The 14,228-nt window shown below is 42.6% G+C and overlaps 1 protein-coding gene and 5 long non-coding RNA genes across 27 annotated transcripts in view; 3 read left to right on the top strand and 3 right to left on the bottom strand.

The window, feature by feature from the left end:
* Positions 1 to 4,621, bottom strand: part of LOC135262098 (uncharacterized) — a 60,654-nt gene extending 56,033 nt beyond the window's left edge. The window contains exon 1 of the long non-coding RNA XR_010332106.1: positions 4,489 to 4,621. This is a non-coding gene — a long non-coding RNA (uncharacterized LOC135262098). The remainder of the gene's footprint in view (positions 1 to 4,488) is intronic.
* Positions 1 to 14,228, top strand: part of LOC135262093 (BOLA class I histocompatibility antigen, alpha chain BL3-7-like) — a 95,884-nt gene that overhangs the window by 75,831 nt on the left and 5,825 nt on the right. For 8 of the 22 annotated variants that reach the window (XM_064348930.1, XM_064348943.1, XM_064348925.1 and 5 more), the window contains 3 exons: positions 303 to 425; positions 630 to 647; positions 3,920 to 3,955. The exons of 2 other annotated variants lie outside the window; for them this stretch is intronic. In XM_064348930.1, coding sequence (XP_064205000.1) covers positions 303 to 425; positions 630 to 647; positions 3,920 to 3,955 — 177 coding nt within the window. Of the gene's footprint in view, positions 1 to 302; positions 426 to 629; positions 648 to 3,047; positions 3,126 to 3,919; positions 3,956 to 14,228 lie in introns of all 22 variants that reach the window. 12 more of the 22 variants (XR_010332102.1, XM_064348933.1, XR_010332103.1 and 9 more) reach the window with 10 other exon arrangements.
* On the top strand, positions 5,575 to 7,491 carry LOC135262100 (uncharacterized). Its single transcript, XR_010332108.1, has 2 exons — positions 5,575 to 7,036; positions 7,223 to 7,491. It is a non-coding gene; the product is annotated as an uncharacterized LOC135262100 (long non-coding RNA).
* LOC135262102 (uncharacterized) lies at positions 7,135 to 9,062 on the bottom strand. The gene is made up of 3 exons (XR_010332110.1): positions 7,853 to 9,062; positions 7,526 to 7,656; positions 7,135 to 7,415 (listed from the first exon to the last, which is right to left on the bottom strand). It is a non-coding gene; the product is annotated as an uncharacterized LOC135262102 (long non-coding RNA).
* Positions 9,805 to 10,321, bottom strand: LOC135262101 (uncharacterized). The gene is made up of 2 exons (XR_010332109.1): positions 10,244 to 10,321; positions 9,805 to 10,191 (listed from the first exon to the last, which is right to left on the bottom strand). It is a non-coding gene; the product is annotated as an uncharacterized LOC135262101 (long non-coding RNA).
* On the top strand, positions 11,716 to 14,021 carry LOC135262099 (uncharacterized). Its single transcript, XR_010332107.1, has 2 exons — positions 11,716 to 13,415; positions 13,528 to 14,021. It is a non-coding gene; the product is annotated as an uncharacterized LOC135262099 (long non-coding RNA).

Here is a 14,228-nt window from a genome sequence, read left to right as displayed (position 1 = left end):
GGGTGTGTGGTGTGTGTGTACATGTGTGTGGTGTGTGTGTGTGTTTGTTTGTGTGTGGTGTGTGTGTACATGTGTGTGGTGTGTGTGTGTGGTGTGTGTGTGTGTGTGTGTGTGTGTGTGTGCATGTGTGTGTGGTGTGTGTGTACACGTGTGTGGTGGGTGTGTGGTGTGTGTGTACATGTGTGTGCATGTGTGGTGTGTGTGTGTGTGTGGTGTGTGTGTGTGTGTGTGTGTATGTGTGTGTGTGGTGTGTGTGGGTGTGTGGGTGTGTGTGTGTTTAATGTGATTCCCACTGACTGTAGCACTCTGCTTCAATCCAGACGACAGCAGCCCCCCCATGGGCATCATCATCGGCTGTGTGGTGGGCGCTCTCATCCTCATCCTCGCCGTCATCGGTGTCGTCATTTGGAAGAAGAGAAGCTCAAGTGAGAGTCACTGACACGCAGAGACACTGACACACTGTGACTGAGTAACAGACACACACCCACTGACACACCTTAACTCTGACAGACACCATTGCAGTCACATTAAAAAGCTGGCACACTGAAACATTTCACAGTTTTTTAGTTTCACAGTAACAATCAGACATGCTGTGTGTATGATTCTAACTTTGTGTGTTTCTGTTCCAGGCTACAAGACGACTAACAGTGAGTATATTTACTCCTTTACTCAATGCTTATGAATGTCATTATAATCAAGTACAAATAATGCCCAGGTTTTAGACTGTAATTACTCCTGTTTACATGTCTCCAGGGTTGCAGTGTTGTCCCTTGTGTGTGTGTGTGTTTGACTGACTGACTATATATTTTAACCAGTTCTGTCATTCTTAAATAGTTTTTAATTGGCTGAAATCGATGTTACTGGAGTTACTGTATGTGCCTGAGTGTGTGATATGAGTCTGAGTGTATCTGAGTGTGTGATATGAACCTGGGTGTGTGATATGAGCTGAGTGTGTGATATGAGTCTGAGTGTGTGATATGAGTCTGTGTGTGTGATATGAGCTGAGTGTGTGATATGAGTCTGAGTGTGCGATGAGTCGGAGTGTGTGATATGAGCTGAGTGTGTGATATGAGTCTGAGTGTGTGATATGAGTCTGTGTGTGTGATATGAGCTGAGTGTGTGATATGAGCTGAGTGTGTGATATGAGTCTGAGTGTGTGATATGAGCTGAGTGTGTGATATGAGTCTGAGTGTGTGATATGAGCTGAATGTGTGATATGAGCCTGAGTGTGTGATATGAGTCTGAGTGTGTGATATGAGCTGAGTGTGCGATGAGTCGGAGTGTGTGATATGAGTCTGAGTGTGTGATATGAGCCTGAGTGTGTGATATGAGCTGAGTGTGTGATATGAGCTGAGTGTGTGATATGAGTCTGAGTGTGTGATATGAGCTGAGTGTGTGATATGAGTCTGAGTGTGTGATATGAGCTGAGTGTGTGATATGAGTCTGAGTGTGTGATATGAGCTGAGTGTGCGATGAGTCGGAGTGTGTGATATGAGTCTGAGTGTGTGATATGAGCTGAGTGTGTGATATGAGTCTGAGTGTGTGATATGAGCTGAGTGTGCGATGAGTCGGAGTGTGTGATATGAGTCTGAGTGTGTGATATGAGTCTGAGTGTGTGATATGAGTCTGTGTGTGTGATATGAGTCTGAGTGTGTGATATGAGCTGAGTGTGTGATATGAGTCTGAGTGTGTGATATGAGTGAGTGTGTGATATGAGTCTGTGTGTGTGATATGAGTCTGAGTGTGTGATATGAGCTGAGTGTGTGATATGAGTCTGAGTGTGTGATATGAGCTGAGTGTGTGATATGAGTGAGTGTGTGATATGAGTCTGAGTGTGTGATATGAGACTGAGTGTGTGATAAGAGCCTGAGTGTGTGATATGAGCTGAGTGTGTGATATGAGTCTGAGTGTGTGATATGAGCTGAGTGTGCGATGAGTCGGAGTGTGTGATATGAGCCTGAGTGTGTGATATGAGCCTGAGTGTGTGATATGAGTGAGTGTGTGATATGAGTCTGTGTGTGTGATATGAGTCTGAGTGTGTGATATGAGCTGAGTGTGTGATATGAGTCTGAGTGTGTGATATGAGCTGAGTGTGTGATATGAGTGAGTGTGTGATAAGAGCCTGAGTGTGTGATATGAGCCTGAGTGTGTGATATGAGTCTGAGTGTGTGATATGAGCTGAGTGTGCGATATGAGTCTGAGTGTGTGATATGAGCCTGAGTGTGTGATATGAGCTGAGTGTGTGATATGAGCTGAGTGTGTGATATGAGTCTGAGTGTGTGATATGAGCTGAGTGTGTGATATGAGTCTGAGTGTGTGATATGAGTCTGAGTGTGTGATATGAGCTGAGTGTGTGATATGAGTCTGAGTGTGTGATATGAGTCTGTGTGTGTGATATGAGCTGAGTGTGTGATATGAGCTGAGTGTGTGATATGAGTCTGAGTGTGTGATATGAGCTGAGTGTGTGATATGAGTCTGAGTGTGTGATATGAGCTGAATGTGTGATATGAGCCTGAGTGTGTGATATGAGTCTGAGTGTGTGATATGAGCTGAGTGTGCGATGAGTCGGAGTGTGTGATATGAGTCTGAGTGTGTGATATGAGCCTGAGTGTGTGATATGAGCTGAGTGTGTGATATGAGTCTGAGTGTGTGATATGAGTCTGAGTGTGTGATATGAGCTGAGTGTGTGATATGAGTCTGAGTGTGTGATATGAGCTGAGTGTGTGATATGAGCCTGAGTGTGTGATATGAGTCTGAGTGTGTGATATGAGCCTGAGTGTGTGATATGAGCCTGAGTGTGTGATATGAGCTGAGTGTGTGATATGAGCCTGAGTGTGTGATATGAGTCTGAGTGTGTGATATGAGCCTGAGTGTGTGATATGAGCCTGAGTGTGTGATATGAGCCTGAGTGTGTGATATGAGTCTGAGTGTGTGATATGAGCTGAGTGTGTGATATGAGTCTGAGTGTGTGATATGAGCCTGAGTGTGTGATATGAGCTACACTGAGCTCTGCTGAACTGGGGTTCTGACTGAGCTTCTCGTTGCAGCCTCTGACACAGGTTCTGAGGGCTCTGACCGGCCTGCAGTAAAAGCCTGAGATCTCAGTAATGACTGCGTAATGCACAGTAAGTCCCTTTACTGTAGACCTACTCTGTATAGATCCCCTCAGTTACAGAAATTCATCACTCTTCTGAACACACAGTTAGTTACTCCACTGTATTAATGTGTCTCAGTCTCCACACTCCAGTTACCACGGTTACATTATAGCTAACTTTTTAGATGATAAAGCGTCAATATATTTGATTCTATCCATATTGCGTAAGTTTGGATTTATCTAATGTTGAATAATGATTGAATTAATCATTCCATTTATATAGCACTTTTCCGAATGCTCAAAGTGCTGTTTACAGTGATGAGTGGGAACTCATCTCCACCAATGTGTTGCACCCACCTGGGTGATGCACGGCACCCATTTTCCACCAGAACGCTTACCACACATTAGCTAAGGTGGAGAGGGAGAGAACTTTTTTTTTTAGCCTATTAAATCAAGGGATGATTAGGTGGCAAGTTTTAGAGAGCCAGGTTTGGAATTTAGCCAGGACACCGGGGAACCCCCTACACTATATATTGACACTATATATTGCTTTGAATGCATTGTGTACATTGAGTTGATCTGTAGCTATGGCTAATAACTTCTTTAGCCAGCAGTCAGCAGGCTAGTAACAGACAAGGCTGTGTGAATGAGCACAGATGTAAAGTGCTATCCAATGAGAGGTCGCCGTTTCAGAATGTGATGGAAGTGGATATTGACCAGAGCAGGCTATGCAGGTTCACCAGGTCCACCCTGCAGGCCTGTAGCTCTGTACTGGAGCCTGGATCCAGAGCAGAGTTTAATCACCCTGTACTGCTGTCTTTACAGGAGAGGAGCTGGAGGAGAGCTACAGCAAGAGGATCCATTACATTAGAGCCATTTAGCAGACGCTCTTATCCAGAGCGACTTACACAACTTTTTTTTTTTTTCCCCACACACACACACACACACTCACACACGCACATACAATACACGCACACACATACAATACACACACACACACACACACACACACACACAGACATTTAAATTTAATTCGCAAATGTATAATAATTGTAAAAAGGTATCAACTGTCAAAACTAGTTGATACCTTTTGGTTGGTGAAAATAGTCATATTATTATGGGGTGACATATGTCATACTGTTTTTAAATAATAGTCATATTTAGTTGTGGTGGAAATGACATTTGTTCATTATGGGTCACAAAAAATGTCAAAAATGACCAAATTATCTTGTGATGGCAGCGCGTCCTCTCTTGGACCTTAAAACTAGACAAATTAGATAAACTTATGAGACTGTGGTAAGTGTGATTTGAACAAGTTTTTTTTAATAAGTTCACAAGGACAAAAGTGCTTGTAGTTGAAGAAACCCCCTTATATAGCGACTTGATTATCTCACTATCTCTAAATACTATCTACAGTGAAGAGGGGTTAACCCACCTCAGGCACCACTGCTGTGTAGCCCCCACCTGGGTGATGCACGGCAGCCATTTTGTGCCAGAACGCTCACTGCATATCAGATGAGGTGGGGAAGTAACTAAAGACAATTCTGTTAATAAATTTAATTGGATTAAGGGTTCCATTTAGCAAAAGTAGTGTGTTAATGCTGTCCTGTTGCTTCATATTCTCTTAGATTTAAACACTATGGTTTAGATAGATGAGAGCACTTGTGTTTATCTGTGTGTGTAACTCACTGAAGAATGAGAATGAGCCCCCAGCACACAACAGAAAGGGAACTACAATAGAAATGAAGTAAAGAACAGCAATGTTCTGCAATGAAGAAGGTAATGTTCCCCTGTCTGGACTGCACCCTGAGAAGGATGGGCAGTTCCATTCCTGGAGGGTCGATGTGTTTGCTGATTTTTGCTTCCACCAGTAACCCTGGCTCAGTTAGCTCATTAGCAAAACATTTGTACTGACATTTGGCACAAGAATGGGTCTCAACTATGATTCATGGGTTTATCATTAAAATTTTCTTTTCTAATAACACAACTAAATTTTCATTTGCTAGTAACCCAGTTGTAGCATATGGCATATGACATGGAACAGGCATTCATATGTTACGTTTCCCCATGTCAGGCAATCATATAAATAAATAAAAATCCAACAATTTGGTGTGAGCAGTTTCCTGTGAATATAAGCCTGTGATTATAAGCAACACACTTAATTATCAGGCTCATTAAAGGTGTATGTAATTAGTAACATATAAATTAGTAATGATGTTAATACTCAGTTAACACAAGCTCTCGGTTTTACGTTTTGTTCTGTTTTAAAATTTTTGAGCTGTTCTTATTTTCATGTCTTTCCTCTGAAGTTGATTTTAATTTACAATTTAATATTAGATTTAAGTGCTTTTTGGGTATAATTTGGTGATGGGTAAGAAGAGTACATACTGTTTTTGTTTGAATCTGAACATATGTTCAAGAATGTTAGGGTAAAGCTTCTCCTGTATTTAATTATGCATTTATACCAAGTAAAAAGGAAGATTTGGTATATATAATTTATATTATATATATTATATATTATATATACCAAATCTTCCTTTTTACTTGGTCAAAGCTCAAAGTAAAAAAAATTAGTCTCAAGTGTAACTTAAGTGTAAGAATTTGTGGTTTCGTCATACTTGTTCCTAGTTATGGTTATACACTTTGTTGTATTTCGCTCTGGATAAGAGCATCTGCCAAATGCCTGTAATGTAATGTAATGTAATACTCCTACTCTCACATTTAAGAATAAAAGTGATTTATCAAATTTCTCTTGACTTAAGAATATTCTTAACCTGTCAGGTATTTAAGAGACCTCTGGGGCTGTCTTAATTTGGCTCGGAGTAGGCAAGATGGCAGAGCTGCGAAGACGGAGACGCGCACGCACCTTCCGAGACAGGAAGAATGTTTTACAAATGTTTGATGATGCACAGTTAATCTAACGTTATCGCTTAGATCATCAGGGAATCATCTTTGTCACCGATCTTGTGCGGGATGTAATATCACCATCAACTTTGAGAAGTATTGCAATTACGGCAGAGATGCAAGTCATTTTAACGCTGCGCTTCCTAGCCACGGGGAAAATGCAGTTATGCAATGCTGATGATTTGGGACCATCACAACCCACCATCAGCAGGGTAGTGGCAAAAACTGTGTCAGCCCTTGCAGCACCTCACATAGTGAGGAGGTTTATAGAATTTCCAGCCTCTCCTCGGTTAATCTGCCAGAAGCAAGCTGCATTTATGCATCTAGCGGGCTTCCCGGGGGTGGTTGGAGTAATTGATGGCACCCACATCCGTACAATTGCTCCAAGCGTAGATGAAGAGGCTTTTGTGAACGGGAAGAGGTGCCACAGCATCAACACCCAGGTAGTCTTTGACGCAGATTACAACATTTTAGATGTTATGTCCGAGTGGCCAGGATCTACCCATGACGCACGCATCCTGAATGAAAGTGGATTGCAACAGCTGTTTGACAGGAACATTGTTCTACCCGGGTGCCATCTCCTTGGAGGCTACCCACAATGATGCTGGCTTCTCACACCATTCCCAAGACCACAACGAGGGGCCCAACAAAATTACAACAGGTACAAATTAACTAAGCCTATGAATTATAATAATGAATCATCTCACCATTACAGAGTTATTTTTGACGGTCATCTGAACATAATTGGACTTTTCAGCGCTCACCAATGCACCCGAAGCGTTGTGGGGCATCGGCCAATGGAAACGCCGGTTCCATGTCCTTCATAGGGAAATCCGCAAAACACCACAGAAGGCCAGCAATATTATAATGGCATGTGTAGTCTCGTATAACATATGCAAAATGTGCAACATTCCTCTCTCCCCTGATGAGGGAGATCATAATAATGATGATGATGATGATGATGACGACCACCCTCCTAGCATCCCATTTGCCTCTGATGCCACTGTTTAGGCAGCACTTTGCCAACTTTCATTTTGGGTAAGAAATACATTTTTATTTTGCTCCTGTCACACTCCCGTCCCCAATCTATTGATTATAAGTGCTGAGTGGACTTTTTTTAAAAGACAGCAACAGGCAAGATTTCATCTTTTTTATTTTTAGTTCATAATAATGCTCCTTCATCCTTAAAACTTTTATGCTCATCCGCAACTCTTCTCTCCGCAGTGCATCCATGTCCTCCACCTCGTCCGGGTTGAGCCGTGGAGTGGCAGTGGCCAGTGGGGGCTCAGGGAGCAGGGGCTCTGGGCCTGCTGCTGGAGAGGGAATGCCAGATGGGCCTGGATGCAGTGCTGTTGCAGCTGGGAGTTCCTCTACAGGCAGCTCATGAGGGGACGAGATGGTGTTTTCATCTGCATTACTGAAAAACAGAATTCATTTTAAGTTAGTTTATTCTTGTGAATATGCATTTGTATCAATAAAATAAGTATTGAGTATTGAGCTACACTTCTTGTATAATAGCATGCCAACCATACTACGGTCTGCAGTTTGAGTAGTGCAGCATCCTGACAGTCGCCCACTCCACTGATTGTGGCATTACTACTGATTGTGGAGAACTACTTCTGCCACTGCGCTTAAAGGTTTAGGCGCAGGACCTCCACCTGAATAAAAAAATATAACTACATTAATGTTCATCAGCAATAGGTAACAAACGTGTCTCATAAATAATAAATAAATAAATAATAAATAAATAAATAAATAAATAAATAAATAAATAAATAAATAAATAAATAAATAAATAAATACATAAATAAATAAATACATAAATAAAATACATAAATAATGTAGACTACGAACCAGTGCCAGATGTTGCCTTCTTGAAAGGGGAGATTTCCTGACGCGCTTTGGACAAAACATTGTGCCATTTCTTTTTGCATTCCTCCGAATGGTGGAGGAGAAACTCACTGTCTGCTGTCTGCGATCTGCTTCCAAACTTCTTTTTTGTGTCGACTTGTAAATGTGGGGCTAAATTTTCCCTTCTTTGCCTTCACCTCCTCTACCAACATCACCGTTTCTTCCACAGTCCAATTCGGCTTTCTTTTCACATCCATTTTGCTTAGACTAACATTAGACAACAAGGGAGCTTTCATAATGAGGGTGTGTTCAACTTTATTGAAAACTTCTGTTGACCCATCAATAGAACACATATTTCCCAAAAGCTGATTGGTTCTTGTCTCTTAGCAATTTCGGAAATTGATGACATCATCTTAATCCTTTTGTTTGCAGCACCTGTGATTGTCACAGAAACACACTTAAGCGTTACTCTTGAGAATGTCTCAAGACTTACCTCTGAGAAAGTGTGAGCTGCCTGATAACTATGTTTTACCGACCACTTTAAGCGAAGAATGATTTCACTCCAAAGTAAGCTGTTATGAGATTCTTAAGTGTAATTATTAAGATGTTTGATACATAAGGCCCCTGGACGTTTGGTGAAATGGGGACGCTGGGCCTCATTCACCAATATCTTCCTAAGTTTTTTCTTAAATTTGTACTTAAGAAAGATCCTGAGAAAAGTCTACGTCAAATTCACAGCGTGTTCTTAAACCGCAGAATTGTTCGCACTCGTGTTCTTAAAATGATGAATCCCATTGTCTTAGTAAATGTAAAGCGCGTGCCAGTTGTTCCTAATTAGCATAGGTAAACGCCCCGCCATAAAAGGGCATGAGACTACAGGGCCGTGTGCACACACAGAAATCACACACAGAAATCGAAAAGAAAAGTTGAGAGAGAAGTCAAGAATGCCCAAATGAAAATTTAAAGACGGTGGAGCACCGGACTCCAAACGTAAGAAAAACTTCAGTAGTTCTGAAGTGGAGGTACTACTGCCGGAAGTATATTTAGTAGCGTCAGTAGTGGATATAAAATAACACAAAAAAAGGTGCACCGGATGCTATTACTCGTTCAGTGAACGCTGTATCCGGAGAAGGTCGCGCAACTGATGAAGTAAAAAAAAAAATGGTTTGATGTCAAATCTGAGGCAAAAAAAAAAAAAAAATGCTGGTGGGAGTGGGCACAAGGAATTGCGTGTTATGCATTCAAATGACAAAGCGCTTCTCATCACATTAATACCGCTAATTAAATCAACCGGCAGTAAACTGCATCGGAGAAACTAGCTGTTTCAACCCGCCGTTGCACAAAACACTGCACCAAATTTATTGCCAGTCATTTTGGTGTCACCCCCCTCTGATGGTGTCACCCGGTGCGGTCCCCACAACCCCCAATGATGCCTCTGAAGTGTTCTCTTCAACATGTCCATGTGTTTAAAAAGTGTTACCTAAGTGCTTAGTTTGTATTCAAAATTTAAACATTTGCTTTTGCTGTATAGTTTAAACATTACATAATTGAAACTCCCAAACATAAAAGGTCACTACAATGGTTTGATTTTTATCATTTATTTACAGATGAACTCCTGCTGAGGCAACCACCATCTGAGGTGGAACCTGGAACCTTAATGCTTTGTAAAACAATGAAAATAATAATTAAAAAATAATTTAAATCCTATAATATTATACAACATTGTAGAATTGAAAAAAATGCAATAACCAATTATTTTTCACAAACTTACAGCACTCAAATGTGCGTAAGTGTGCTCTTGAGTGTGCGTAGATTCTGTTCTTACCTAAGAAAACATTGGTGAATGTCAGAATCTTCTAGTATTTCTCTGGTATTTTCTTCTGGTAGGTTTCCGAGGTGGATTCTCCTGTATGGGCAGGCGGTGGCAGGGCAGTGACAGCTTTGCTCATCTTGATGCTTGTCACAGGGGCACGTGTTGGTCTGCTTGGCTTCCACTCCTCGAGACATTCACACACGTTTGTGACAAAGTGCTCCACGTCTCGAGGCCGCATCCTGGGACAACAGAAGCAGTTTCTGGTTAGATTCAGTGTTCTCTCTTTGCCCAGGTGTCCCATGTTTTTATGGAGCTCCTTGAAGATGAGTGGTAAGCATACTATATGAAGGACAAGTTGACATCTAGGAGCAATTTTGCAATGCCATGTTCCATCCTGTCCAGCATACAGCTTGTTCCATTCCCTGAGTAGAGCTCTGACATCGCAGTCCTCTGTCAGGTGGGCCTTTCCACTTGGTCTCTGATTCTGGTTTTTATTGTCTAAGACCTTCCCAGTCACTGGATCTATGCACTGATCCCCTGAACAGCATTGGCCAGTCTGAACAGCATTGACCAGTCTGAACAGCATTGGCTGAACAGCATTGACCAGTCTGAACAGCATTGGCTGAACAGCATTGACCAGTCTGAACAGCATTGGGTGAACAGCATTGACCAGTCTGAACAGCATTGGCCAGTCAGTCCTCTTTGTCTTCTTCCTCAGTGGCATTGAACGATAACGCACTGAAAAGTGTTGTTTCCCCCTGCTGCATCTGGAGCGCCTGCTGCGTGGTACTGAAAAAATTCTGGCTGACTGTTTCAGTGCGCTGAGTGATGAATCCATCAATGTCCGGTGGCCTTCTAGACAGCCTGTCTACATCAGCGTTTTCTTTTTCAGGCATGTAGGGGATTGTGAAGAAGTCAGTTAACTCTGCCACCCATCTTTTCCCAGTAGTGTTCAGCTTTGCAGTGGCGAGGATACAGGGGACGAGATAATGATCTTTGCACACAAAGGATGGAGCATGAAACAGGTGAGTCCTGAAATGCTTAAAGATGGCCCACTTCAATGCGAGGAACTCCAGTTTTCCAGAATGTAGATTATAGTTCTGTTCAGAAGGGGTTAATGCTCTGGACCCAAAAGCAACCACCCTCAACCATTTCGCCACGGGTAAAGGATTGCTCTCAGTCCTTGCTGCGAAGCATCACACTATGAAAATAATGGTTAGTTGAAGTCGGTACTCAACACTGGTGGGCTGGACAGCCTATCCACTAGGTCAGTTAACACTTCCTGGTGCTGCTCTGTCCAGATGGGTGTTTAGCTTGGCAGCTGACCCTCTCCCCTTTTGGTTGGGTCTTCTCCACCTTTGAGAGCTCGTAGTCTGTGCTGGCTGAGGAGTTCTCTCTGCTGGGTCTGCTAGCAGGTCATACAGTGGTTTGGCTGTCCGTGAGAAGTCCTAGGTGAGGATGATACTGTTCCTCCAAATTCTTGTCCTTTGAGGCTAACAGTAGTCTATCCTTTAGGTCAATTGCTCATTTTGGGCTTGTTGTGAAATCTTGTGAAATGCTGATTGGCTTTTGATATGAGTCATATGAGTCTTTCTTGTCATAGTGACCTTTGATGATGGCTTTTAATTTTGTGAGGGTCAGATTACCCATAATCTGCAGAAAGTCTCACAGTTTTGGACCTGTACTGATGACTCTAATAACTGCTTCAGTTATTTCTGTTTCTGGATGCCCTTTGCAGAGACCTGCCATCAATATGATGTAACAGATTTGTGTATGACAGTTCGTCCCTCTGCCCTCCCTCGCCTATCTGGCTAGGAATGAGAAACTCCCACTTCTGGTATTTTAGCTGGTGCACGTGCTTGCTGTCTAACTTGAGGTCAGTCACATTCAGCTTGTCACTCAGGGCCTTCATCATCACCTCAAGAGCCTTCCCGGAACATTCCTGGGACTTCTTGATTTCTACAAACTCCTCTTTAATTTCCTTTAAATGATCCAGCTCTAGCTTAGGCCCCTCATTATTCCTCTACTGTGCCCCCATAAAGGCGAAGAGCTCCCCGACAGTCTGGAATGCTTCCCCCAACCATCCATCATCGAACTCAATTATCACGGTCACGGGGGGTGCTGGAGCCTATCCCAGCTTGCATATTGGGCGGGAGTCACGAATACACCTTGGACAGATTGCCAGTCCATCGCAGGGCGCTCACCCTATTTAGTCACGCACTCATACCTGGAGTAAATTTTAGATTCTCCAATTAACACGACCTGCATGTCTCTGGACTGTGGGAGGAAACCAGAGTGCTCGGAGGAAAGCCACGCGGACACAGGGAGGACGTGCAAACTCCACGCAGCAAGGCCTCGGCCAGGATTCGAACCCAGGACCTTCCTGCTGAGAGGCGACAGTGCCGCACCACTGTGCCCCCCACGTGCGTCCCCCTCCTGTCCTGTTTCATCTAGTGCTCCTTCCCCAAGTCTGGCCAGTGCTCGTCTGCTCTTAGCCACAGCCTCCTTCTTTCATGTGCACTTAGAGTGCCTGCACACCTCAAGCGGCTGGTCCCTTTCAGCTGACTCACAGAGGCAGACATATTTTGATGCTCGGATTTGTTTTCCTGTTTTCCTGTTTTCTGCAACAGTGAATAAATATGCAATATGCAACAACAAAAAAAGAGATGGTTAGTGGCCTGTCACTGGTCCGTCTGTAAACCTTAATTTCAAACTGGCACACTGCCAAGTTGCTGTCAATGACATCACAGTACCTTCTGCTGGAACCAAATAATTTCTACAAACACAAGTAACTAATGCAAGTAGATGGTAAGAAGCAAGTAAGTATATAGATAATGGGATGGGGGGGTGGGTGTGAGTATATCCCACATTGACAGTCTGGAGTCCACTAAGACCAATGTTCCAAAAATAAAAATCAGTTCACACTGGTCCACCCAAAAAAATGTGCGGCCACCCATTTTACTGAAAGCTGTCAAAATTTTAACAATTCCGGGCACACCGTTCATTATTATGGGTGCCATTTGTATAGCGCCTTTCATCTCATTATCTCAAAATGCTTTACAGTGAAGAGGGATTAAACCACCTGGGTGATGCACGGCAGCCATTTTGTGCCAGAATACTCGTCACATATCAGGTGAGGTGGGGAAGTAATTACAGTCACTTACTGCAGCAGTTAAACTGGGGGATTATCAGATTGACAGGCTGGCAGAGCTCTGTAGTTGACCTGGAGATTTTCTGCCAATATTGTGATTGATTTGAGGGCTCATTTAACACAATGTTGTGAGTTAATGCTGTCCTGTTGCTTCATGTTCTCCTAGTTTTAAACACTGTACAGAACAGATAGGGGAGAGCGCTTGTGCTTAACTGTGTGTGTAATGCACTAATGCCTCTTCCTGGTGGAGCTAATAAAGCCCAAAAATCATGTACATTAATTTGGCCACTATGTGCCCACTAATTAATGAATTGTTATTGTGTATATTCATCATGATGCGTGTGATGATAATATGTGTAAAAGATGACTGTAATTAAATGAATAAATTCTGTACAGTGTTGCCTCTGTCAGGAGGCAACAGGCAGAAGTAACAACTGTTAGAGTTGATTTAACACTGCTGGGGTTGATTTTGTAGTTCTAGGGCTGATTTAGCACTGCTGGGGTTGCTTTTGTAGTGCTAGGGTTAATTTAACGATGCCATGGTTGATTTAGCACTACTTCTCCTTGTTCAGCCCTGCTAAGCTTGATTTGGCACTGCAAGGGTCAAGCACTGCTAGGGTAGATTAAGCACTGCAAGGGTCAAGCACTGCTAGGGTAGATTAAGCACTGCAAGGGTCAAGCACTGCTAGGGTAGATTTAGCACTGGTAGGGTAGATTAAGCACTGCTAGGGTAGATTAAGCACTGCTAGGGTAGATTTAGCACTGCTAGGGTAGATTTAGCACTGCTAGGGTACATTAAGCACTGCTAGGGTAGATTAAGCACTGCTAGGGTAGATTAAGCACTGCTAGGGTAGATTTAGCACTGCTAGGGTAGATTAAGCACTGCTAGGGTAGATTTAGCACTGCTAGGGTACATTAAGCACTGGTAGGGTAGATTTAGCACTGCTAGGGTAGATTAAGCACTGGTAATTTGGCTATGCAGAGAAAAGGGAGCAGCTGCTTACTTTCATCAACCACATTTAATAACAGGAAGTCAAATATATAGAATAGCAGGTCTTAGTTCTGCTGTTCAAATCTTAAATATTACTACTTTTATCTCAAAATTTTATTTGGGTGTGTTTCAGACGGCTTTCTCTTGTCCTGATAAATATCCATACTTATATGAAGATGCTGATTAATATTTTCTGGAATAAAAATTTAATCTGGAAGTGTCTGGTTGCTTCTCTTGCTTTAAAAGGAAAAGTGATGAGCTTCATCCATCTAAATGGTGTGTGTAATTCAAAATAATAATCACAGTTGGCTCCCCAAATTTCTGCCATTCTAATTACTGAATATTAATGAAAAAGATTCAACACAAGCCCACGCCTATTCTGTAAAGAACTTACCAGTAGGCATCCAATGTCGATTGACTTGTT

Source organism: Anguilla rostrata, chromosome 8, assembly GCF_018555375.3.
Source record: "Anguilla rostrata isolate EN2019 chromosome 8, ASM1855537v3, whole genome shotgun sequence".
In the NCBI taxonomy this organism is placed as follows: Eukaryota; Metazoa; Chordata; class Actinopteri; order Anguilliformes; family Anguillidae; genus Anguilla; species Anguilla rostrata.
Note: the sequence above shows the minus strand (reverse complement) of the source record. Positions and strands in the feature narration are given on the sequence as shown.